General features: G+C 41.8%; 1 protein-coding gene across 3 annotated transcripts in view; it reads left to right on the plus strand.

Annotated features, from left to right (window-relative positions):
- C1_1H1orf146 (chromosome 1_1 C1orf146 homolog) overlaps positions 1-24986 on the plus strand; it is a 378199-nt gene that overhangs the window by 176021 nt on the left and 177192 nt on the right. For all 3 annotated transcript variants that reach the window (XR_013595255.1, XR_013595252.1, XM_078646325.1), the window contains exon 4: positions 3633-3711. Coding sequence is in view for 1 of the 3 variants with exons in the window: in XM_078646325.1 (XP_078502451.1) it covers positions 3633-3711 (79 nt within the window). In the remaining 2 variants the exon portion in view is untranslated. The remainder of the gene's footprint in view (positions 1-3632; positions 3712-24986) is intronic.

Genomic DNA, 24986 nt, shown 5'->3' on the forward strand with positions numbered 1-24986 from the left:
AATGTTACTAAATCAGTACCAATAGAACTGAAACTTGACAGAGCCAGAGGGCTAATAATCCGTTTAAAAAATCAAAAGCAAACAGTCATGTTGGTAAATAATACATATAATTAAATAAGGTAATGAGTACCTAACGGAAGGTGAGAAAGAAAGGAACAAATTGCAAATAAAAGAAGACGCAACTTGAGTGGATGTGGGTGAGAAGGTGACCTAAGAAAGAAAAACTCATGCAAAGCGGACTTGAAGCATTAGTTCATCTGTTTAGGAAAAGGATGTAAAGTTAGGCCCTGAGGGTTTGTATTACAGGGAATTGTATTAAAAAGACAAGGGAAAACAGCCAAAGTTGTGCAGCACTGAGGTAGTGGCAAAGTATTCCAAAATTAGCTGGCAAAGGATCATCTAGAGAAATGCACTCATAAGTAAATATCACAAGATAGTCTTGTAATAAGAACCAGGCGGTCTCAGGAGTGTATGGCAAGGGATGCCAATAGATAGTGAAACCGAAATAGCGGGCAAATATTACTAAAGGAACACAAAATGGAAAACCAAAGCTGGGGGTGGGGAACATTAAAAATCAACAACAAACTGCTGTTGACGACGTAATGAAATACTAGCATTTGTAAAGTGCACAGCCACCTCCGGAGAGGTGTCCCGGTGCTGCGGGCCTTCTGGAAGATTAAGCGAGCTTGGGCTAACCAGCCGCTGGTGCCGGGGATCCAACCGTGAACCCCGTGGTCCTGAGTCAGGCACCCTGGCACACAGATCTGGAGTCTCTCCAGCAGCAAAGAAAATAAGCAGTATTACTGTGAGGAGAAGAATGAAAACTCTGCAAAGTTTACGATATTTAGAGTTTGCCAAGAAGAAATATAACACAGTGGGGAAGGGCAGTAAATCAAACTGAAAAGAGGAGACTGCTGTGAAACATTCAAGAAGCAGAAGAATGAAGAGAAATCAGCTGTCTAAATAGACAAGTGATACAATCAAACAAAACAAGAAACAATCTGGTTGGGGTCGAGGGTTTATAGGAGGCACATCTGTTGAGAGAGTGAAGAAATAATTAGACCAAGCGGCGCCAAAGAAATGAAAGGCGTGGCTCGCCAAACTTTATTTTTTCAATATTGTACGTTTTTTGTAAGCAGCACAGCACGCCGCCTGTGCCTTTCGCTGGAGTGGGGCGAGATGCACGTTTTGAAAATAAAGGCACGCGGCCCCCATTGGCTGCTTACTCAGACGAAAAGAAAGGTGCACGGCTGCTATTGTTAAAGTGCACCGCGCTGCCCAAAAAATTCCCATTCTTTATAAATGATAATGTACAAGTCATGTGAGCTGTACATTTTTAAAATATCACATGCGGCCCGGCGGCCGCCATGAAGTGCTAGGAAAAGAAAATACATTGCAAAAATAAGAATTGCGCAAGCAGCGCATGACAAAAGAAAAGTCCTGCAGCCGACATTGTTCAATTTCAGGCACAGCAAGCTGCACTGCAGAAAATAAAAATCATTACGTTGCAGAGAGCTTGTCATGCCTGTAACAGCAGGTAGGAGAAAGTCATGTAAGAAAATAGTGCTCAGAGACTGTGAATAAAGCAAACTGAGTAACAACATATGTAAGAGGGGCAGTCCTTATGGGAGGTTACAACATTAGAACGGGAGGTACAAAGGAGGAACTACTAAACCTATTAACAAATCAAAAGCCACCATATACAAAGGACAATAACAGGAGCCAAGTCAAAAGATGGGCAGAAAATGGGTGGAGCTTCAAGTCCATACCTGAATACAGCATGTCTCCAAGAGACGGCGCACGCGCTGCTAGGTGAGACACAAAAACAGGAGCAAGTGAAGCTGTCTGTAAAGTCAAACCACAGGAAGGATTGGCGTGGTGCCCGATTTAGGCATGATCCCCATCTGTTTCATTGCCGAGCACGGCTCTTCATGACAGAGCTCCAGGGAGCACATGGCACACATTTTCATTTTTTAAATCGTTTTTACTTAGTTATGTCTCTTTCAAGAGCCAGTACCGGAATTGTTATGTTTATACGATTTAAATATTTTGTGAGTTCAGTTCAGCCCCCTGCATAGCCAGTTTTGAAAGGTCATGGAATAGTTCACATTCACAGAGTCACCTTGTTATTTGAATGTTAAAAATACCAATTTGGCTGCTCCTCGACCCAATGATTGATAAGGCCATCTCGCTCACCTACAAAAAGTTCATTAATAACCTCCCAGATGCACTCGGGCCACTCCGGGAAAAGTGGGAAACTGATTTGGGTTTGCTAGAAGATGACGATTGGAGCGAGGCCTTACAGTGCCCCAGGGAAGTGGCGATTCGGGCAAGATTCCGTCTGGTACAGCTTCGTATACTCCATAGGTCTTACACCCCGCGCACGGTGCAATTTAAAATGGGATACGCTACATCACGCTTCTGCCTGCGAGGGTGTGGGTATGAGGGTACATTCTTCCACATCCTCTGGGATTGCCCCAAAATTCGCTCCTACTGGGTCAGGTTGAAAGACATAATGGAGGAGGTGGTTGGGGCGGAGGTACCGCTGGAGGCCAGGTGGCATGTATTAGGAGTCACGGGAGAGGTAACATGGCCCAAGGGAGAAAAGGTGTGGCTGGCGTTTGCGAGTATGGTGGCGAAGAGAAATATCGCACGTCTCTGGGGAAGTGACCTACTACCAACAATAGAGGAATGGGAGCGGGACCTGGACTGGTGCCAGAGGGCGGAGAGGGTCATATACAACAGTAGGGGCTGCCCCAAAAAATGGGAAAAGATCTGGCGGGCCTGGAGAAGGTACAGGGGAGAGTGGATGGACGACTCGGAGGATGAGTAGAGAGGCCCTGCCAAGTCCGGCATTGCCCGTGATATGTTTGTGGTTCCTCCTTGCAAGGAGGCTATGGTTTTAGGCTCGGCTCCGGGCCGCATTTCTAGAATAGGGGTGGGGGAGGAGAGGGAGTTAGGAGGGTGGGGGAGTAGCTGGGCAGGGGACGGACTGAAGACCGGAGGTAGGCTAGAGGGTACACTGCACTGGAGGTGGATCATCCCAATACCGGTAAATGATTGAACTGATGTGCTTTTAACAATGTAAGCTGAATCTGCTCTTCCATTGCTCCTGAGTGTGTATTATGATGGAATTGTTTTGCTTTCAATAAAAAGATGTTTAAAAAAAAAAGACCAATTTGGGTCAATTAGGTGTCGTACAGGCCAATATCTTTATGTGAATTTCTTTTCTTTCTTTTTTTTTGCATGATAAAACTTCCAAAAACTTTGATTGCCACCTTTTTTTTATAACTCTATGAGGGTTTGTCAAGGTGCAATATTACGCGGCTGGGGTAAATTACTTATATAGGTAGGTACTATTTCGCTTGGTGTGTTTATTGGGTAGTCCTGAGTCCAGTCAGAGCAGAATGATTATAAGTGGACTTCATCAGTTTGAGTAAAGGAAAGGACAGTCCTAAAAGCGGCCGCCCAAAATGTGCAGCTTGTCACTAGTGTTACCCAAAAAGGAAAAGCCTAAATAAATACCCAATCAAGGGCTATAGTCATGTCTTTTAAAGTATACATTAATCCTGCCATGAACGTGTTTTGTAATAATGCAAAGGTAGTACATTAATACTGATTGTGATTTGCAGATTTCTGGGAAGCAATCTACGTGTGATACCAGTTCATAACACAGCTGATTCTATTAAAGTCATGTTAACTATTGCAAAGGTAAGTATTAAAAAAGCTAACATTGGATCATCTACTGGATCTTTTGAATACTGTTGCTTCCTTTTTTAGTAAGAAATAATTCAACATGGTGCTGACACAATGAAAATAGCTGTTCGTTTTTATCCTTTTTGTTGTACAGATGCTAAAAAGTTGCATATTCCCCATTATTTTAAAAGGCACTTGATCAAAAACGTACTTTTTTAGTTTTTTATAAAGTATGCCGTTCTGGTTTGCACATTTTCTGACAAAGAACCAGTGTAATTTTTAAGCATACTATTCACAATTGCTCTTTTTTCACAGGGAAAATGTGAGTAGATCCTGGCACGACTGACTTGGGGTCTGGTTAGTTAGTGAAGCCATGGTTTCATCAATTGCAGTTAGCCAACATATCCACTGTGTCTGACTAGTTCTATTGTCCCCTTGTACCCATAAGGATTTTTCAAGATTTCTGCAGAACAGACTACTGTTGTGTTTCTGCTACCCTCTCTTGGGTCTTATGCTCAGTACTGATCCTACACTTTAACCACAAAATGCTACAGTTGAAGGAACTTTAAAGTCCAAAGTCTGGCAGGTAAAGTTAGTTCTGTTCCAGGGGATCCTCATCAATAGTCATGAGCACTGAATAGTCCCGCCAACGTGCGGGATCCCTGAGCGCTTCTTAAAAATGTTTTATATATATATTGTAACGGGGAGTCAGTAATAGGCGGGGAACGATGTTTGGGTAAAGCGGGTTTTATTTTCATATACAATTTCTTTTGACGAAATGTCAGTCTTTCTTTGGCAAACTCGGCTGGATCCGTGGTGCCTCTTTGGATACACGCTGCTTATGAGACCGTCTCGCCCCTGGATTGGGCGCTTCGAGTTGTAAGACTCTCGTGGACCGGGATAACCGGAAAGGAAAAAAAAAAAAAAGAAAGGACCAATTACAGTCTGTCCTCGTTCTGCTTCAATCCCAAAGGAACCGGGGAAGTGAGGGGACACCTCTGGTGTGGCGCTTTACCGCTGCTGTGTCTCGTAGTGAAGGGGAGGGAATTATAGGGACCATGAAGGTGAGGGATTCTATGGAAGAGGGTGCACTCACTAAAGCGGAACTATACCCCGACGTCCCACCCAACTTGCCAACTTGTCCCGTACCTGTCTGAGCCACACTCCTCCCTCGGGAGTGTGGCACGGCGCAGCGCGGTCCCGTTGGCCTCCTGGCTCGTCTGCTTCGCCTTTCGGCTCGTCTACTTCTCTTCCTCGCTCGGCGTCCTCGGACCCGCGCACTCTCCGGCTTTTCTCCTCGTACTCTCCCGATCTCTGCTCCTCGCCTCCGGTGATGTCACACGCTAACTCTGGGATGTCCGGGTTCTTAACCAATGCCCCGAAGCAGACGTCACGGTGGGAGGGGCCTTCGTCCGAGTCATACGACCAGTTAAAGGAGCCGTGCACATTTCCTCCTGTTTTCGAGTGCCAGGGAACCTGTTCGTCCTGTGGGGAAGGAGTAAGGGAATCCTCGTCATTATGAGTCCACCAGTCCGCTTCAGGGTCCAGCCCTTGTATACTGGGTGCCTTGTTACATGTATATATATATATATATATATATATATATATATATATATATATATATTACGCTCTTCACCATCCCAGGATCCCGGGAAGGAAATGACAGCACTCGGGGGTATCTTACTCACACGGTAGTTTATTAACTACAAGTACGCCACAGACGCGTTTCAGCACTAGGCCTTCGTCAGTGTGTTTACACATGAAGAAACCGGTACAATTAATATAGGTGATTACATACATAGGTACCGCCTCTCAGTTGATATCAACAGAGGACTACAATCCTCCCAAATACGCGCCATCTTGTAATGGTCAATATATACATATATACATATATGTCTATCTACACATTAGCAACCCCCTGTATTGCATAATCACCCTACAAATAGGTGGATGTGCGTTTCTATGGGAGAAAGTTTACATGTTATCACATATCTTCCATATAATGTTCAATACAGCCGTGGATCGGCAATGGTCCTCTTACACTAATGAGAGGTGACCTATTAAATACAACCTATGTACAACATATTTACAATATATTCACTCAGATTTACCCATGTTCAGGTAACCAACGTATAGCAAGAGATGCCAAAGACTACATGGATATCCCACTAAAACTATCCAATTAGTGTCATTTTGGCATAACTCAAATGAATCAAAGAGCCCCTTGATCCATTAAATTGCCACTTATATAACAGTAAGGGTATGTACATACATTGGTTCCTTCCCACCATCAGGGCGGGACAATGGAACCGTTAGCGAGGTTAGGGTTTTTTCCTCAATTCAACCTCAATATATCCTCCTGTAGGTATATACCTACATATACTTTATATACAAACCCCAATGTGTAAGTGACAATATATACAGTGCTATACATACAAAATTGGAATTCAAAATTCAAAATACAGAGCAGGTCCACAGAAATTGAGTACATATAGATATAACAGTCATCTATTACGCATTGCCTAGATGAAAGACCATTTCTTCACCGCTATTCATCCCTTTAGGCCACTTAGTGGAGAGGTCTATAATGTAGCGTGACTCCAATCTACGGAGACGTCGCAATTGGTCACCCCCTCTGGCATTAGTTTTGATGGTATCTAGCCCGAAATATTGAAGCTGACTACGGTCCCTGTTATGCTTTTCGGCAAAGTGCCGGGCGACCGGATAAGCCTGGTCGGCCTTGTCAATGGCCCTTAGATGTTCCAGGATCCGCAGCTTAAGCATGTTAATGGTGCTCCCTATGTAGCGGAGGCCACAGGGGCAAACCAAACAATACACTGCTAGGGGAGTACTGCAAGTTATAAACTGTTTTATATGCAGTTTTTTGCCTGTCTCTGTATTCTCCACTGCAAGAACTCTCCTGCTACCTGCGCAAGCTTTGCATTTACCGCAGGGGAAAAACCCACTCATTGATCTTAAGGTGTTACTTTTCGGGAGTGGTTTTTCTAAGTGGCTAGTCACTAGATAATCTCGAAGGGATCTCGTTTTATTGAATGTTATTAGCGGGTGGGTCGGTAAATCATCTTTGATGATACTGTCAGTGGTGAGAATATGCCAATTTTTACGCATCATTGACCTAAGGTCCTGTGCTCCAGCCGAGAAGGGAGTTATAAGTCTAAATTTCCCTTTCTCATCTTCCCTTTCCTTGATGGCAGGCTTAGGAGTCATTAGGGAGTCTCTGGGAATAGCCCTTACTCTTTTTAAGGTGTTTTTCAAGATGGATTTTCCATACCCTCTCACTTCAAACCTTTTCACACAATCCTGTGCTGCCTTATCAAAGTCTTCCAATCTTGAGCAATTCCTACGGAGCCGGAGTAGCTCCCCGTAAGGAATGCTCTTGATTAGTTGAGGGGGGTGGCTGCTGCTTGCAAACAGGGTGGAATTGCCTGCAGTAGACTTTCTATGCAGAGCCGTGTGGATCTGATGGTCCTCTGCAAACACTTTTAGATCTAAGTATTCTGCAGATGAGTCACTTATGGTCCCTGAGAAGTGCAAATTGTAAGTATTCTCATTCAGTTGATTAATGAAGGCTTGTGCTGTTTCAAAAGAGCCCCGCCACACGATAAACAGATCATCTATATATCTGTACCACCCCTCTGTTTTACCCTCCACTCCATCCACCATACAGCTCCTGGGCACCTGCTCCTCCCACCAGCCCACGAAAAGATTCGCGTAGCTGGGAGCGAAGCAGGTACCCATCGCCGTACCCGACACCTGTCTAAACAGCTGGTCTTCGAACAAGAATATGTTATTGTTCAAACAGAACTCAATGAACTCGATGATCATATCATTATGGGTTGTGAACCTCAATTGTCTCAAGTTCAGAAAGTGTTGAACAGCTTCAAGGCCCTGTCGATGGTTAATGACAGTATATAGGCTCGTAATGTCAAGTACGATTAGCAGACATTCATTGTCCCAATTGATATTCCGTATAGAATTCAAGAAATCCTTTGTGTCCCGTATATACGAGGGCAATGTCAGGACCAAAGGAAACAAAAATTTGTCAATCAATCGGGACATACTTTCAGTTAAGCTGCCAATCGATGACACGATAGGACGGCCTGGAGGATGAAGGCTGTCCTTATGAAGTTTTGGCAGGTGGTAGAAGGTAGGTGTGAGGGGTTGAGATGTCCGGAGATAGAGAAATTCATCTTTGCTTAACATGTTTTGATTGTGCCATTTCCCTATAAGTTTATCATAGTTCCGGATACTCTCCAAATACACCTCGTTGGTGCACTTAACATAAAATTTGGTGTCAGATAGTTGGCGCAATGCTTCGGATCTATAGTACTCCCTGGTGAGGATAACGACATTACCCCCCTTGTCTGAAGGTTTAATGATGATTTTTTCATCCTTCATAAGACTTTGGAGGGCCATTTTTTGTTGCTCTGTGATGTTATGCTGTACAGGATGATTATCTTTTCTGTACCTCATCAGATCTTGAGTCATGGCTTCCGAAAAGGCATCTATAGAATCCCAAGGCATTTGTGGGATAAAAATAGATTGGGGTCTATACCCACTTTCTTCCCGATCTTGCTGAATACCCAGTGCGAGTGCTCTTTGTCCTCTGTCCGAGGTCTCAGTTATGTCATGTACATTGCCCTCTTCACGCAGATTTTCTAGGACTTCTAAAGCTTCCATGTCTCTGCCCACGAGGGCATCTGTCGCTGTTACTCTGGTGCCCATACTGCTTCTATCTTTTAGATGGGGCCGCAGCTTGAAATATTTATGTAGCTTTAGCTTGCGTGTGAATCTAAAGAGGTCTATCCTCGTTTGGGTATATTCGAGTGGAGTGCTTGGGCAGAAGGTAAGACCGAGGCTCAATAAGCTGGTTTCAGTGTCTGTTAAAGTTCTTTCTGTCAGGTTCACCACCGTGAGATTTTGCCCGGTGGTCTCTACTGCTTGTCTTACTTCTTGTTCCCTCGCGTCCGGTTGTTCCAGTTGTTGGGCTTTGTTCTGCCCCTCCCTTTTCCTCCGCCGTCTGCCCCCGCCTCCTCTCCTTGTCCGCCTCGTTTTTTGAGGGTTTTTTGCGATTTCTCTGCCATGTCCGGTGGTTTGATCTTGCCGCCTCTTAGCCACGCGCCCTTGATGATATATATATTGTGAACAAGCTCCCCTGTGGAGCGAAACGCGTCATCTTCTATGGAATAAACCGTCTTCCTGCTAACTCATTTCGAGTGACTATTTTGCTGGCTATATTTCGCTGCATTGTGTGAGATTTCTGAGGTCCAGACCTACTATATTCCGCCGTTACTTGACGGAATTGGGACTGCTTTCTTCATATATATATATCACAGCACACGTAGAGCCAACAGTAGTAGCCGCCTGAATGCGGGGATCCCCCGATTAGTACCTGTGGAAATCAGTGAACCTGAACAACTTCAAAGGGGTTTGTCACTAACACAAGAATTGGAGGAGTTATTAACAGAGGGTGAGGAAGAGCCCACCGTTGTTGAAAATACACCCGGTGGGGAACCTTCGCAGATTCTAAGCAGAACACCTTTCAAACGCAAGTCGAAGTTTTGCCCACTTCTCCTTAAAGACAATCTGGACCTGTTTCACGACAGAGTATCGAGTGAACTGAAAGAATTACAAATAAAAAATGCAAATGCAAACAAAAAAAGAAATTATCGAGACTTACAATACCACAAATTAATAAAGAAATTGAAAGACAACAAGCAGATAATAATAAGACAGTCAGACAAAGGCGGCAATGTCGTGCTCTGGCCAAGGAAAATGTACATGAGCGAGGCACTCAAACAACTCAATGACAGAGACTGTTACAGAAAAACCAATGTCCAGGAAATGTCAGCAGCTAGAAATGAAATTGATTCGAGTCTAATGGCCTGGAGGAGCAAGGGTCTATTGACTATGGACGAATTTAAATTTCTTAAAAATGATTATCCTGCGACACCAGTGATCTATTTTATTCCCAAGACACACAAAAAGTACCTGGGCCCACCTGGAAGACCGATAATATCGGCTAGGAACAGTCTCCTTGAAAATGTCAGTAAGTACATTGACTTTTTTTTACAAGAGCATGTGAGGAGTTTACCTTCGTTCATTCTTGATACAGGAGATCTACTCAAAAAACTTGTGGATTTTGAGTGGCAACCAAGCTTTATCCTGGTCTCTTTAGACGTCACCTCCCTGTATACAAGTATCCACCACAGGGATGGAATTAAGGCCATTGAACACTACTTGAGAAAAAGACCAGTTGAATTCACGGAACATTCCAACATGATTACCGACATGATCAAAATCTGCCTAGATCATAATGTATTTTTGTTTGCTAACCAATTATTCTTGCAGACAAGAGGGGTGGCGATGGGGGCCTGCTTTTCTCCCAGTTATGCCTGTCTGCATATGGGCTACTGGGAGGAGCAGGTCCTCATGGGCCTTTATGCAGAGGTCATGGACACGAAAGTCAAATGTTGGTGGAGATTCATTGACGATCTCTTCCTCATTTGGGACGGTACTGTTGAGGAAGTGAATCTGTTCATTAACCAACTGAATGACAATAGTCTTAACCTTGAATTCACCAGCTCTGTCAGTGAAAGCTCTATCGTGTTTTTGCATGTTGAGATCTATATTATCAACAACCAGTTACACACTAGACTCCATCGCAAACCCACTGCGGGCAACACAGTGTTGCACGCAGACAGCCATCATCCAGGGCATTTGATAAAGAGCATCCCCTATGGGGAGATGCTCCGAATCAAAAGAATATGCAGCAACGAGTCAGATTGCCTTCAGGCACAGCAAGATTGTAAGATCAGATTCCTGACAAGGGGCTACCAGGAATCAGTAATCAACAGTGCCATAGAAAGAGCCAACAAACATGATAGGCATACACTGCTGTGCAACTTGGATGTGAAAAATAGGGTCCCAATAGTCAGCGTAGAAAGTGACACCCGTCTCATAGTCACCTATAATAACCAACACAAGTCCATACGCAAAATTGTGAAGAACAATTTGGAATTTGGAATTTGGAGGGGTATTTATAAAGCGCGGCATTCGCTCCGGAGGGAGCATCATGGCGCTATGAATCCCAAAGCCCAAATCACAGAGTGAAAGGAGGGTGGGAGCTAGATAGCCGCTTTAGCCCAGTCGTCGGGAAGATTGAAAATCCAGGTTTTAAGGAGTTTTCTAAAGGGTTTCTCAAGGGTCTGAAGTCTGAGATGTCCTGGCATGCTGTTCCAGGCTTTGATAGCCAGGGTGCTAAGGGTTTTACCGCCTTTAGACTTCAGGTTGAACTTGGTGGGGGTCATAAAGTTTTCTTGTGAGGATCGAAGGGAACGACATGGATTATAGTGGGGGAAGTGCCTGATGAGATAAGCAGGACCTGTTTGGTTGAAGGCTCGAAAAGCAACAATGAGAATTTTAAAGAGTATTCTCTTGTGCAAGGGGAGCCAGTGTAAGGTCTTGAGGGCTGTGGATATTGATGATTTGCGTGGGAGTTTTAGAACAAGGCGGGCAGCGGTGTGTAAAACAATTGGTTCCTGATCAAAAGTGATCCTATTGTAGGCAATCTAATGTCACTGTCACCTAATATTACCTTCAAAAGAGCACAAAGTATGCAAAACAGCTTAGTCTCCAGCAGCCCTGAGCTAGCCACGGGCTTGTGGTTAGGGGGCAGCAAAGGATTTTTGAAATGTGCAACGTGCAAAGCTTGCAAAAATGGGATAAGTAAAACAGAATTTAAGACACCACTATCCCCAGTCCCAATCAAGATCAGGGAAAAACTAAACTGCAAATCGGAATTTGCTGTTTATGTTTTAGAATGCCCGTGTGGGGTCAAATATGTTGGCAGCACACGTCCTCAAGTACATAAAAGAATCCTGCAGCACTTGAGAGCAATTAATAATGCTGATCCAACTTACCCTGTTGCCAGACACTTTGAAATCGAACACGATAAAAATCCTATAGGCTTAATTTACTACCTCATTGACTGTGTCCCCCCGCAGAGGAGAGGGGGAGACAGAGAGATGATGTTACGGAGACTAGAAACAAGGTACATTATCATGTTGGATACCAAAACACCAAATGGTTTAAATAACAGTGAGGATTGCCACACACATCTTTGAATTGTCATTTTTGTAGAATACATATTGAGGATCTTTACAATATTGATGCAATTTTAACATGCATTATGCACATATGGTTATTTAATATCTTAACAACTCCATAGAACGTTCCCTTTGACCTCCACACGATGATTTAACATATATTGAATATATAAAATAAATTTTGTTTACATACAATTTTATTAGATCCACTTTATATTTATACACTGGTAGCACTTTTATACCACATTGTATCGCGCAAATTGCACATCCAACTAGTTTGTATTAATTGCACTAGCTTAATTTGCACAACCATTGGGTCCTGAGCCCACTTGGGCAATATCAATTGACAATTTAGGTCCCTCTCTGAGAGGTTTAAATGTGTATTATGTTTACATATCTTATTGTTACTTTTTAAGTATACGGTTGATACTTTAAGCATGAACTGATTTTACTAGGTTTTAGATTTAGCTGAGAACATCACTAGGTTTTATTAGTATTTTAGCTATTTATGAATTGTGGTTTTACTCATAATATGCTATGCACACCTTTAGCCTCATGTATTGTATGGTTTTATTACATAACCCATGGATCTTATGATTGTTGCGAATTCATTGTATTTATACTGAGATTTTGAGATGGCAATTGCCCCTATTCTTCTAAGTTGTAGTGCAAGCTTACAATTTACAGGCATTTATGCAGTAATATGTTGGAAAAGTATTTCCTTTATGTCTATTTGCGCGTCATGCACCTTTCACTTCAAATGGGTGGCCAGACCCCATGACTGCGTCATGTGATCAAGGCTTTGGCCGAAACGCGTCGTGGCAAACTGGTGTTTGGGTTCACAATAAATATTTAAACACCAAGAATTGGGTCTCGCATCATCCTTTGGCAGCACATGCTGAGCTGAGTCAAGCTGAGGACGACACACACCACATATATATATATATATATTTATATATATATATATATGTGTGTAGAAATCTTTATACACAGTACCATATATATATATATATATATATATATATATATATATATATATATATATATATATATATATATATATATATATATATATATATATATACATATACACATGGAGCCTAAAGATTACATTGAGATTTCATTTCAAAAGATAATCCAATCACATAGGAATATGTTGTTACTAAAAAGGGCTATAGAAAATCTTTCACAAAGGTATATTAAAAGGAAAGGGAATATGAGACATTGTTAGCCTATAGGCTGCCATAGAAAGAATAGCAGAGAAAACTGTCACTGTGCCTTTAAGAACCTCAAAGTAACTCCTGTATCCCATCATGCCTCACAGGTGACAGTTAGGTCAGTTCATTTTTCCGGCTTCTACAGTTACGATCCTGGAGCACTGAGCTCTGCCTTTTGTTATGTTATGTTATTTTTTTTTAGCGCGACAGCTGCCCCAGCAACGGGGCGTCCCGGCGCTGAGAACCATAGCACAACCTACTGGGGTGAGGGAGGGGAGAAGGGACCTACCAACATGAAAAGAGGTGGGTTTTAATGACTTTGCGGAAAGTGAGTAGGTTGTCGATACAACGGATGTGGAGGGGTAGGGAGTTCCATAGTTTTGCCGCCCGGAGTCTGAAGGAGCGACCTCCGATGCGGCTGAACTTTGTGCGGGGGACCACTGCTAAATGTTGACCTATCGAGCGCAAATTGCGCTGGGGGGTGTAGGGAGTAAGCAGTGATTGTAGGAGTTCAGGGCCCTCCATATTCAAGATTTTAAAAGCAGTCGTGAGGGCCTTAAATTGTATGCGAGCTACCACCGGAAGCCAGTGTAGTCTCTGGATGGTGCTTCTAGCGGAGCACCTTCTGGGGAGGCCTACAATTGCTCTGGCCGCAGAGTTCTGTATTCGCTGGAACCTAGTAGTTTTGGATTTGTTAGCGCCTAATAGTAGAACGCTCGCATAGTCCAGACGGGACAGGATGGTGGCTTGGACAACGAGCTGCCGTGTTTTGGGGTCAAAGAAGCCTAGAATGGGGTGCAGGCTTCTCAGTAACCCAATGCATGTCGCTGCTACCTTTTTGGTGTGGGTTTGGTAATTAAGTGCGGAATCCAGCCATACTCCTAAGTTTTTGACAAGGGCTTTGGGAGGGGGGTAGGTCCTAACAGAGGGGGCCACCAGTGGTCACTCCAGTGGTTGGGGTTCTTGCCTAGCAGTAGTACCTCGGTTTTTCCTGCATTCAGCTGTAGGCAATTTTTGCCTATTTTAGTCAGGAAAATCTTTCCAAATTCTTTCAATATCTTTCGACATATTCAACACCTAGAGTGCAGAGAAACTTTTTTTCTGACAGGAAAGACTTTTAGTTTCTGTCAAGAATGCCTTCACATTTTATGTAGTGCCCTTCCTTTGGAAAGAAAAAGGTCCAGACAGACCCTCACTCTATCTTTATTATTTGCCAGCCTGAGTCCCATTATCCTGAGACCTGTGGTCATTGCCAGAAGTTCTCCAGACGTACTTTGGGATACAGAGACAACATTAGGCTTCATGGTCTTCTTGTATTAACAGATGGGGTCCTGAATGAGATCTATGTACACAAACCCACATTCACTTTTAGGAAGGCCCATTCCATGAAATCAGACCTTGTAAAAACCAGCCCTGAAACTATAAATAAAGATAACTGGCTATCCGCCCGTAATGTTTTTTTTAAATGTGCGTCTTGCAGAGCCTGCAAATTTGGTTCTAATACTACCACTTACACAACCGCATTCTCAGATCGGCCAACTAAAATCAAAGGGCATTTCACATGTAAGACTGAGTATGTTGTTAATATCCTAACATGTGTATGTGGTTTAAGATATGTTGGAAGCACTAAGCTTCCAGCTCAGGCCAGGATTCTGCAGCATCTACGGGCCATAGTGAACTCTGACCCTAACTACCCCGTAGCTAGACATATAAAAGCAGAACATGGAAACAACCTCAATGTTCTCACATATTTTGTCATTGACCATGTTCCCAGCAGCAAAAGAGGGGGCGATAGGGAGAAAAAACTCCGTAGACTGGAAACTAGTTACATTATAGAGCTGGACAACAAGAGCCCTAAGGGCCTGAACACATGTGATGATTTGTACCATTTTCTTTAAATATCCCAAATGTTCGGAACCCTGATAATAACTGTTTAGCAATGGAACATACATTATCATCCAAGGATTTAGCAGTGGAGCATGAAGCACTTTATTTGCTGATGTAGTGCAATAGATAGGAAAACCTTTTTATATTTTATACAAAGGTTTTAAATTAATTATGTATTTATACTTCTTATATGGTGTTCCTAGGATTAGGAGTCACAGTGTTTCAAATGTAATTAATAACACTACTAATGAGAGTAAAAAGTACTTCCTTGAATGACAATTTGATAAAAAATAGGGGAACATTAATTGAATGGTACTAAAATCACCCATAGTGAGGATTTGCGTTAACTGTTTTTAGAAAGTGACCAATCTGAACTGTAATATGGTAAAAATGTTTAGTATTGCAATAATGTATTTGTACAGATATAAAAGTAAATCCGAAATAATGTATAGAACCGCCCTTTTGTGTCCCTCACAAATCCCTCTTTTTAAACACAAAAGATGAATTCAATATTGTGGTAACAATAATTTTATACTTCCTGCTGGAAGAACAACAAAGTTACCATTATAGAATATGCTTATGCATTTTGCACTTTTGAGCACATGTGCACATAACAGGTGAAGTAATTGGTCTGAATTACACTAATGAAAACTAAAACGAATTCAAACAAGAAGCCTGTCAATATGTAGCGTTCTTTAATGTACAGTGTTACTCATGAAAATAATTGAGTACTCTCATTCATTAGAATTCTGATATTAGCGATTGTTATTGACAACACATATTTTTCGGTTTGAAAATGATTAAATATTATTTTTATGCTAACGCTAAGAAAATACATAACAGTATCAGTTTTAAATGAGGTTAAATGAATGCTGACATAATGATGACAAAATGGGCGTTCAGAATTGTAATGTATAGTATGTCTTCTGTTTTCATGTATATGCAATGACCAATCACGCAGCACTTTACAATTGAAATAATGGAGGGAACCTCACAACCACTACCAGCGAGCAAGGCGTCAGGTACGCCGAAACGCGTTTGGTTAGGCACGGTAATGCACTTTATATAACTGGAAAAATAAAGAATCTCAGCGGCTGCTGAATTTGAAAAGAGTCCGTATCTCTCGTTTTTTGTGGACGCCGTATGGAAGCTGGCGTTGGGAGTGGAATCAGGATATATATATATATATATGTAGAAATCTTTATACAAAGTACCATATATATATATATATATATATATATATATATATATATATATATATATATATATATATATGCAGCAACAGCAGTTTTCAAAGGCTCCGCATTACATCGACCCAGGAAAACCACACAAATCCAAACGTAGATAAAGGCACAGAGTTTATTAAAAGCTTGAGTCCAACAAAATCTGACGCGTTTCGGGCATCCGCCCTTGCTCACAGACAGTCAGTTAATGCGACATTCTCATTTAAGTACCCAGTGCTTCACAGTTTTTTTCTCTTTCAGTTAACATTTTTTTCTTTTTTTCTTTTTTTCAAACATTACTCCATGTGATCATGAAAAGAAAGGACACACTCCATTCTGAGCACCTTGAAGTCTGTTTTCCAAACATTAATATCGTCAGTTGTTTACTACTGCATTTGAATTGGTTAAAATCCACAATACCAAACGAAAATGACTATAATCCATTGTTTAACAAAAAATGCATCTAGTGGCCATGAAATGCGTCAAACATAATGTAATCCGACGCATTTGGTATAATTGCGTATAATGCTAGCAAATTCAAGCAAATAAAACCATGATAAAATCCATTAGAAAGACAATGCAATCTGTTTAAATAAAACCCATTCATTGTGCAAATTATGCAATCAAGTGCAAATTTGTAGTTAATATCCTATTAAAGTGCAAATGCAATGTGCAAATATATGCTGTTTATGTAAACATTATAAAGTGACAAAATGCAATTTGTGCAAAAAATGCAAAGATGTAAACAATGCAAAGATTTAAACAATTGGATCAAGTCCAAGATGAACGGGTTCTATATGTCTTCTTATGTAACATGGCAACAACCACAAAAATTGAATGCTTGAAATGCAAAAGGCCAAAAGTGGTATATTAAAAAAAGGAAATAGATCAGTAGAAAATAAACCACCATAGAAAATTCTAATGTGATTTAGGTGAGGAAAACAGACAATATCAAATAATCTCATATGGCTATGTCAAGATAAAATAAGAAAGTGGAACCCGAATAATAAAAAATGGGAAAAAGCTTGTATGGTAACAACCAAGAAGCAATATGTGATGGGAAGGTAATGAAATATAACTAAGAAATTGTATATACAAAAAATATATATCAAACTAAGGATATTACTGGCAGATAATCATCACAGTAATCAGTATAATCAGCAACAAAGGTTTATATATATATATACATACATATATCCATGGAGCCTAAAGATTACATTGAGATTTCATTTAAAAAGATAATCCAATCACATAGGAATATGTTGTTACTAAAAAAGGGCTATAGAAAATCTTTCACAAAGGTATATTAAAAGGAAAGGGAATATGAGACATTGTTAGCCTATAGGCTGCCATAGAAAGAATAGCAGAGAAAACTGTCACTGTGCCTTTAAGAACCTCAAAGTAACTCCTGTATCCCATCATGCCTCACAGGTGACAGTTAGGTCAGTTCATTTTTCCGGCTTCTACAGTTAGGATCCTGGAGCACTGAGCTCTGCCTTTTTGCCAATTTTAGTCAGGAAAATCTTTCCAAATTCTTTCAATATCTTTCGACATATTCAACACCTAGAGTGCAGAGAAACTTTTTTTCTGACAGGAAAGACTTTTAGTTTCTGTCAAGAATGCCTTGACATTTTATGAAGTGCCCTTCCTTTGGAAAGAAAAAGGCCCAGACAGACCCTCACTCTATCTTTATTATTTGCCAGCCTGAGTCCCATTATCCTGAGACCTGTGGTCATTGCCAGAAATTCTCCAGATGTACTTTGGGATACAGAGACAACATTAGGCTTCATGGTCTTCAAGAGAGAGCAAGCAGCTGTTTCATCAATAGACCTTGGGGAACAGCACTCTTCTTCCTAAGAGCCCCCCTCTTGCTTCAAGGACTCCTGCAGAGGAAGATCTTGTAAAAGACACAATCATCAAAAAAGAGGCATTCCCGATTTTTGTCGAGAGCCCTGGCGTCGAGGATGAAGCAGTTACCGGTGTGCTTTCAGTCACAGGTGGTATTGAGTCACCACTTGACATGAAAGCACCCTCGGTGTTCAAAGCCGAAACTTACATTGGTGTCAAGATCACCGCCAACGGATCCTATCGATGTCGAAGAAGCAGGTATTGATGTCATAACCAGTGTGATGTGTTTCTATCTAGGACCCTAATTCGATATTCCTGATTTATGCCCTTATGTGGTTATAATAAATAGTATCCTTATAAAGGCATAAGAATAATATCCATATTTAGTAATAGCCCATGCAGTCCAAATACGGCAAAGCTACTCCCCATGACTCCTAGAAAGTACAACTCGCTCTTTAAACAAACCAAGCCTCCAGCAGCCCGGGAATTCCCCTTGCTTTTGTTTTGATTTGCACAAGAACTCCTGGAGTCCAGAAAGAACTGTTCGTTCGTAGTGACGTCTTATGTCCAGCCTTACATCAAACCCAGCACCTTTCAGTTATAAATATACCTACGTTGCCTTAAGCAAACACACGGTGGTTTGGAGCAGAGCGGCTATCTACTTACCCGAAGCCCAGCTGATGCGAGAGCCGAAGGAAGCCGCCCCTCCCTTTTGACGCACTGAGAAAGACGCTGTCTTTTTCTCCAGCCTAGAAATTCCAGCTCCAGTGTTTCCAGTCACCCTTGCGGGTTGCTGGGAGATTGAGTCCTGAGAGAGAGATACAAGACCTCCTACATTCTAGAACCAAGGTACGGAGCTGACTAAACCCTTAAGAGATTTCTTGATTCAGATTCTTGGCAAAAACCAACTTAACTTAAACTGCAACTTACTTACTCCTTCCCACGTATTAGGCTTAGGTCAGGTACACCGGCGTATATTAGAAGCACCAGTTGAGTACGTTAGTCAATGTTTTTATGTATGTATATATTTTATCCGTTTTAAAGTATCATATGGCTAAGAAACCATATCAATGCTTTTACAGTATTATTTTATAGTACTCCTTTTACTGTACGCACTTTACTTCATGATAAGTATTGCAATTGTGGCAATTCATTTCTCTTGCATGAGAAAGAAGACTGCTCAATAAATAACACCTTTTATTGAAAACGCCCGTCTCTCTATTTCTCTGCACTCTGGTGAAACTAAGTATGCACGATTGACTGAGTGAAATAACTGTCTATTGTTTTCACACGACTCTAGAGATACACTCTTTATTCTGAGGGAGCAAAGTTGTCATGTTTATGCGGTTGTCAGAAGCTAATCCCTTCTTGTCTAAATCAGGAGAGTTAACTCTTTCCTGAACATTCGAGAAAGTTTCTAGTGACCTCTGAGCTAGCTGGCAAAACTAATTAAGTCTAATATAGTCAGTAGAGACCTAGATGACCTCAGTCCTACATCTAAACTGCTGTTTATATTATTCCAATATGCAGAGCCTATTGGGAATATAGGAACTACACTACAAGTGGGGAAGATACTGTCGACTTGTGGGGAAAGCATTCGATATCGCACTCAGTAGCAAAACTTCTGCAGAAAGAAAAACCACTGTTGACGTTGAGAGCTGAATCGAGGCCTGCTCCACATCTAGGGCCAGATAATGATCGCCTTTGAACATTTCTCCACGCTCGATGCCAAGTCTAAAACATAGACCTGTGCCCCGCCATACTCTGAATATTCTCAGACGTATTCTCTTTCAAGAGTCACACCTGAGATTCACATTTCGGGTACACCATCTCCTAGAGGGTCACCATCTCCTCAATTCTCTCCAGGCACACCAGCTGTGCCCCCAGCGACTCCGATAGGACAATTAAGTAGCCCGCATCTTCCACCTGCGGCACATGATTCTCCTTGAAGATCTAGGTGTCCATTCCGTCACCGCTCCAGATCTAAAGTAACATCGACCATGTCAAGATCTAGAAGATCGCACAGATCTGGATCTAGACTTAGAAGAAGGAGATCTACATCTTGGTCTATGACTTCTGGCTCTACAGTCAGAGATTACTTCCCTACTCTAAAAGACACACCTCCGGCAAGAGGAGCAAAGAGGTTAAACTTCCAGATTCCTACTAGCAAAATATCATCTTCTGAGATCTTTGAGACTCTGCTTCATAGAACAGTTACACAACCACTAATTCCTCTGGTTTCAGTTTTTTTGGAGCCTGCAATGCAATTATTACTAATGCCCGCATCAGTGAAGTCTGCTCCATCTTGACTTCTCAAGAAGTATAAACCTCCTGACCAGGACCCATTATTTCGCAGATCCTGCTCCTGATTCAGTCATTGTAGCAGCTGCAATAAAATCTCACACAGTTGCTCCTTCCTTCAGGTAAGGATAGCAAGCAAGTAGATGCTATTGACAAAAAGATTTGTGGAAACATCAGCCTCAACTATGAGTGTGGCATGTGTTTCTGCTTTGTTGGGAGATACAATAGGTCATTGTGGGATTTACTGAACACGTTTACTGAAAAACTGCCAGAGGAGGACAGACAAGATTTTCAAGAGATCTTGAAGGAAGGTGACTTGGTATCTTTTTTTTGTGGATATTTCTTTATTGACATTGTACATTATACAACAGATACAACGTACTTGTAAAAAAACGTTTTCGATATATCACATCCATTTGGTTTACTGTCACAAGTTGTATCGGTGCAGTTCACTAATATAGTTTCAACAATAGTTTCAATTACCCTATATATATTAGAGCAGGAGTTTCATCCGGAGCCCTATTCAAGAGGAAATACCCAATTTATAGCAAGAAAAAGACAACATTAAAGCATCTAAAAAAAGGAAAACATTGAGAAGTAACAATGAGGTTGGAGTTTCTACAGTTCGGCTTTGCATGTATTATATAACAGTGAATATATCACAGTTCAAGATCAGACTGCTGTCTGGTGTTTGCATGGGATGGGACCATATATATCTTGTGCATTTATTTCCATGCTCAAAAGGGTGCCGGGGGCAGGAAGTGTACTGCGCTTGGGAGGGATATCCTACTCCTAGGCTTAATCCCCGTGGAGGGACCTCACATTCCAGCCATACCAAAGTGGTGGCCAGCTACAACTCCTGTGGTCGCTAGTGGTTTATCAACCAGCTTAGCCTCGATGACTGTGAGATATGCCTTCAGTCAGGAGGATTATTTACTCTTGGGCGATTCAATTGTAACTCTTGGGCTCGGCCACTAGGGCTCTACGCAGGTCTTTAAGCCAAAGAGAGACAGGAGGAGGCACCCGGCCCTTCCAACGCATAGCCAACCTGTGCTTTGCAACCACCAGAGCCAGGTCTAAATATTTATTTAGTGACTTGCGTTTGGGTGCGCATTTAGTGATCCCCAACAGAAAATGTTGTCCATCCACCTGCAATGTCGTGCCTGTGGCCTAGTTCAGTATTGCAGCTATTTCTCTCCAGTATGTGGTTATTCTCGTGCATGACCACATCATATGCTTAAGTGTGGCCACATGGGCGTCACACTGAGGGCAAGTGTCTGTGGAGCCTTGATACATCCTGGCTATCCTATGAGAATTGAGATAGGTGTGATGAAGGTAGATTAATTGGGTATACTTCAGCGTTGCATTGATTGAGATGATGTTAGGGATTCCCAGACACTGTGTCCATTGCTTGTCAGTCAATGTAATTAATAATTCCTCATCCCAATAAGCCTGTAAAGTCGTTAATGGGGGTGTCCTATCTTAACATAGTGAGGTATAAAGCATTGTGATTGCTCAGCCGGCAGTACCATGCGTAAGGAGTGTTTAAGTAGTCTTGACTCTCTGGTTCTGCGTGTGTCATTTTCCATACCACTCATAATTGATTTGTCAATGAGGTATACAGTAGAAAGGAGCCTGGGGGTATCCCATAGTCATCTACTAGAGCGTTGAATATGGTAGGAATAGAGTCAGTAAACATGTCGCCACACGTGGTGAGTCCTGCTTTTGTCCATCTATCGCATCTGGTCTGTGGCCGTCCCATACATAACCCAGAGTGGCAGAGGAATAAAGGAGTAGGCGACTCTTCTTATGCAAATAATGATGCCAGCAAAGCTGGACTGTGGACATCAATAGATTACTTCCTATGTATCTTAGTCTCAGTACCTAGTAGTCACTCTAGGATCCCAGTTGAGCGAATTGTATTTGCAGATTGCCCCAGTTCAGTTGTATTTTGGCCTGCTATCCATCGCATTGGCCACCGTAACTGTGCGGCTGCGTAATAATACTCAGAAGTCAGGGCTCCCAGACCTCCCTCTGATAACTGTGCGTATAATTTCGTGAGTGAGACCCGTTTCCTGTTCTTACCCCATATACGAGCTATCAACAATCAGTCTTGGAAATTTTTCTGGGGTACCTGTAGTGGGAGGGCTGTAAAAAAGTACAATAATCTTGGTAGTAATAGCATTTTAGAGATGGCGATTCGGCCCGTGGGTGATAATGGTAGCTCTGTCCAAAACGGGAGGGTGGATCTGGCGCCTTTCAACGTCTTACCTAGGTTCCTGGCTAATAATTCCACGGGTGTGTGGTAAACTTGGATGCCTATGTATTTAAAAGTGTCACAGGACCAGTGTAGCGGCATAACGGGGAGTGCCGTTTTCTGTTCAGGATTCAAGTGCGTTATCAGAAATAAAAGCGACTTGTCCCAATTAACCTTTAGACCTGATACGTTTCCGAATTTTTCTAGTAGTCTCATTGGTTCAGGCGAGTTTGTTGCATTGTCACGCAGGTATATCTACACAGCATCAGTGTATTGTGAGACTACATGCAATCGATCGTATGCCCTTATTCCCCAGTCCAGTGCTCGCTGACGGAGCGCACATGCAAGTGGTCACATCAGTGTGAATATAATTGCTGACAGGGCACAACCTTGGTGGGTGCCCCACACTATTTTAAACGAGTCAGATATAATGGAGCTAGCATGAACTCTTGCAGTTAGAGAATTATATAGCAAGGATACCCACCACAAAAAGTGTGGTCCTATTCCATATCGCGATAGCACTTCTCGTAAATAGTGCCACCCCAGAGTATCAAACGCTTTCTCTATATCTAGTGAAGCCACCCAACCATGTGCCTCGCTTGTTTTTGCCTAGTCCATCAACAAAAACAACCTATGTAAATTTTAAAAAGTGCACCTATTGGGTATGAAGCCATTCTGATCCGGATGCACTGGTAGTTGTGGAGAAACAAAGGGAGAGAGCGAGGAAGGACAGCGGGGTGCGACCCCTGAAGTATAATAAATTCAACAACGTGGACGGAAACACTAATTAATCTGTTTGGTTTTACCAACTCACTGCAAAGCACGGAGTACAAAAATCCAATGGATTTGTAAGAAGAACCCTCACCCACCAACCTAGTTGGTGGCATGATTCATCATTGGGTTCCCAGCTGGGCTACCCAGTGCAACCCAGCTGTGCTTTAACGACTGAGTTACAGCGGAGCAGGTTTTTTTGATTTGACAGTAAGGTGTGTGCTCAAAAAGTGGTGATGTTAAAAGTGTCTCTAGGATGCCCAAACGGGAAATGATTTATTCATAGGGTCCTAGGACACGTCTAAAATCAAAAGCGGGGATATAGTGAAGATGAAAAATGGGTCTTCAATATCCCCTAAATGCTGGTTGACATGTTTCAGCCTCTTCAATAGTCATGAGGCTTTCTTCAGGACCAAAAGAACGTGAAATAGTGTGGTGGCTACAAAAGTGCAGATAGCCATGTAAATAATTATCACCACACACACTAAGGTGTGATGTGTATGTCGTGGTGTAGCCATACTTACGGACCCACTTACTGGTTAATATCTGTAAGAAAAAACACATACAATGTGGAGGATATACAACATATAGGGAAACAATGCCATGATTAGCTTCATTATCCTTGTGTACATGATGTGCTCATTGCCATTGTCTGGTGCCTTTCATGAGTCGGAACATTTATAAATACATCCCATTAATCATATGTGGACATGCTGTAAACATACTTTTTTTCGAAATGTCATGCATGGTGGTAGGTGCCTGCATCCATGTCTATAAGTATGCACAGACACAAAAAAAATTATTTGTGTCATGCTGAGAGGCTGTAGATTCTGGAAACGGCTACTATATACTGTGTAAGACTAATTGTGTCTGAATATGAGCACAGGCATAATTATTGTGCACTCAAAAAACTTTATTTGATTCTTACGAATCATAAAAGTTCATGATTACAATAATAAAATATATACAATGCTTAAAAATTATTCCATATTACATTTTGCAAAAGCTAAGTGTAACCAAACAGCATAGATAGTTTCAAAGCAAGGTTTTCTGTAGGCTACCAGTTTCTTTATATCAGTCCAAGGGTGTCAAAATCAATAAATAGCTTAAAATTACTCAAAGCCCTATTCCCCGATTTCCCTATCACAGTTCATATATTTTCCTGATTCGCAAAGCAGCTCTAATAAAATTTAACACAGCACAACAAATGACGGCATTGGACAAAGATCGTAAATGATTAAAACCGTCCTGGTAAGAAAAAAAGGGCAATTTCCCTCAGAATGGGCCTAATAAAACGTGCCCTTATATCTTTGTATAAAGTGCAAAACAGCATATTGTGCTTTGTTCGATAAAAATTCTGACCGACATTTTGATTTGTATAAAGTAAGAATTTCTGCCACTGGCTTATGAACCAATTTGGACCCAAAGCGAAACAGGCCCTCTATGATTCTGCTGGTCTGTTGGGCCCTAGTCGCAATCGAATTTTAAAAAAAAACATTCCCTTAATATGTAAAAGAAGGGACCTTTTCAATGTTTCTACCGTTTACCACAAATGTCCTTGTTTTTGTGTTTTTCGGGCCACAGACCATAATAAAAGACTTATTAAAATTGACCTTAAGATCCAACTCTGTCATAAAATCGGCCATCAAGGTCATCA

This window comes from Lissotriton helveticus, chromosome 1_1, assembly GCF_964261635.1.
Source record: "Lissotriton helveticus chromosome 1_1, aLisHel1.1, whole genome shotgun sequence".
Taxonomy (NCBI): domain Eukaryota; kingdom Metazoa; phylum Chordata; class Amphibia; order Caudata; family Salamandridae; genus Lissotriton; species Lissotriton helveticus.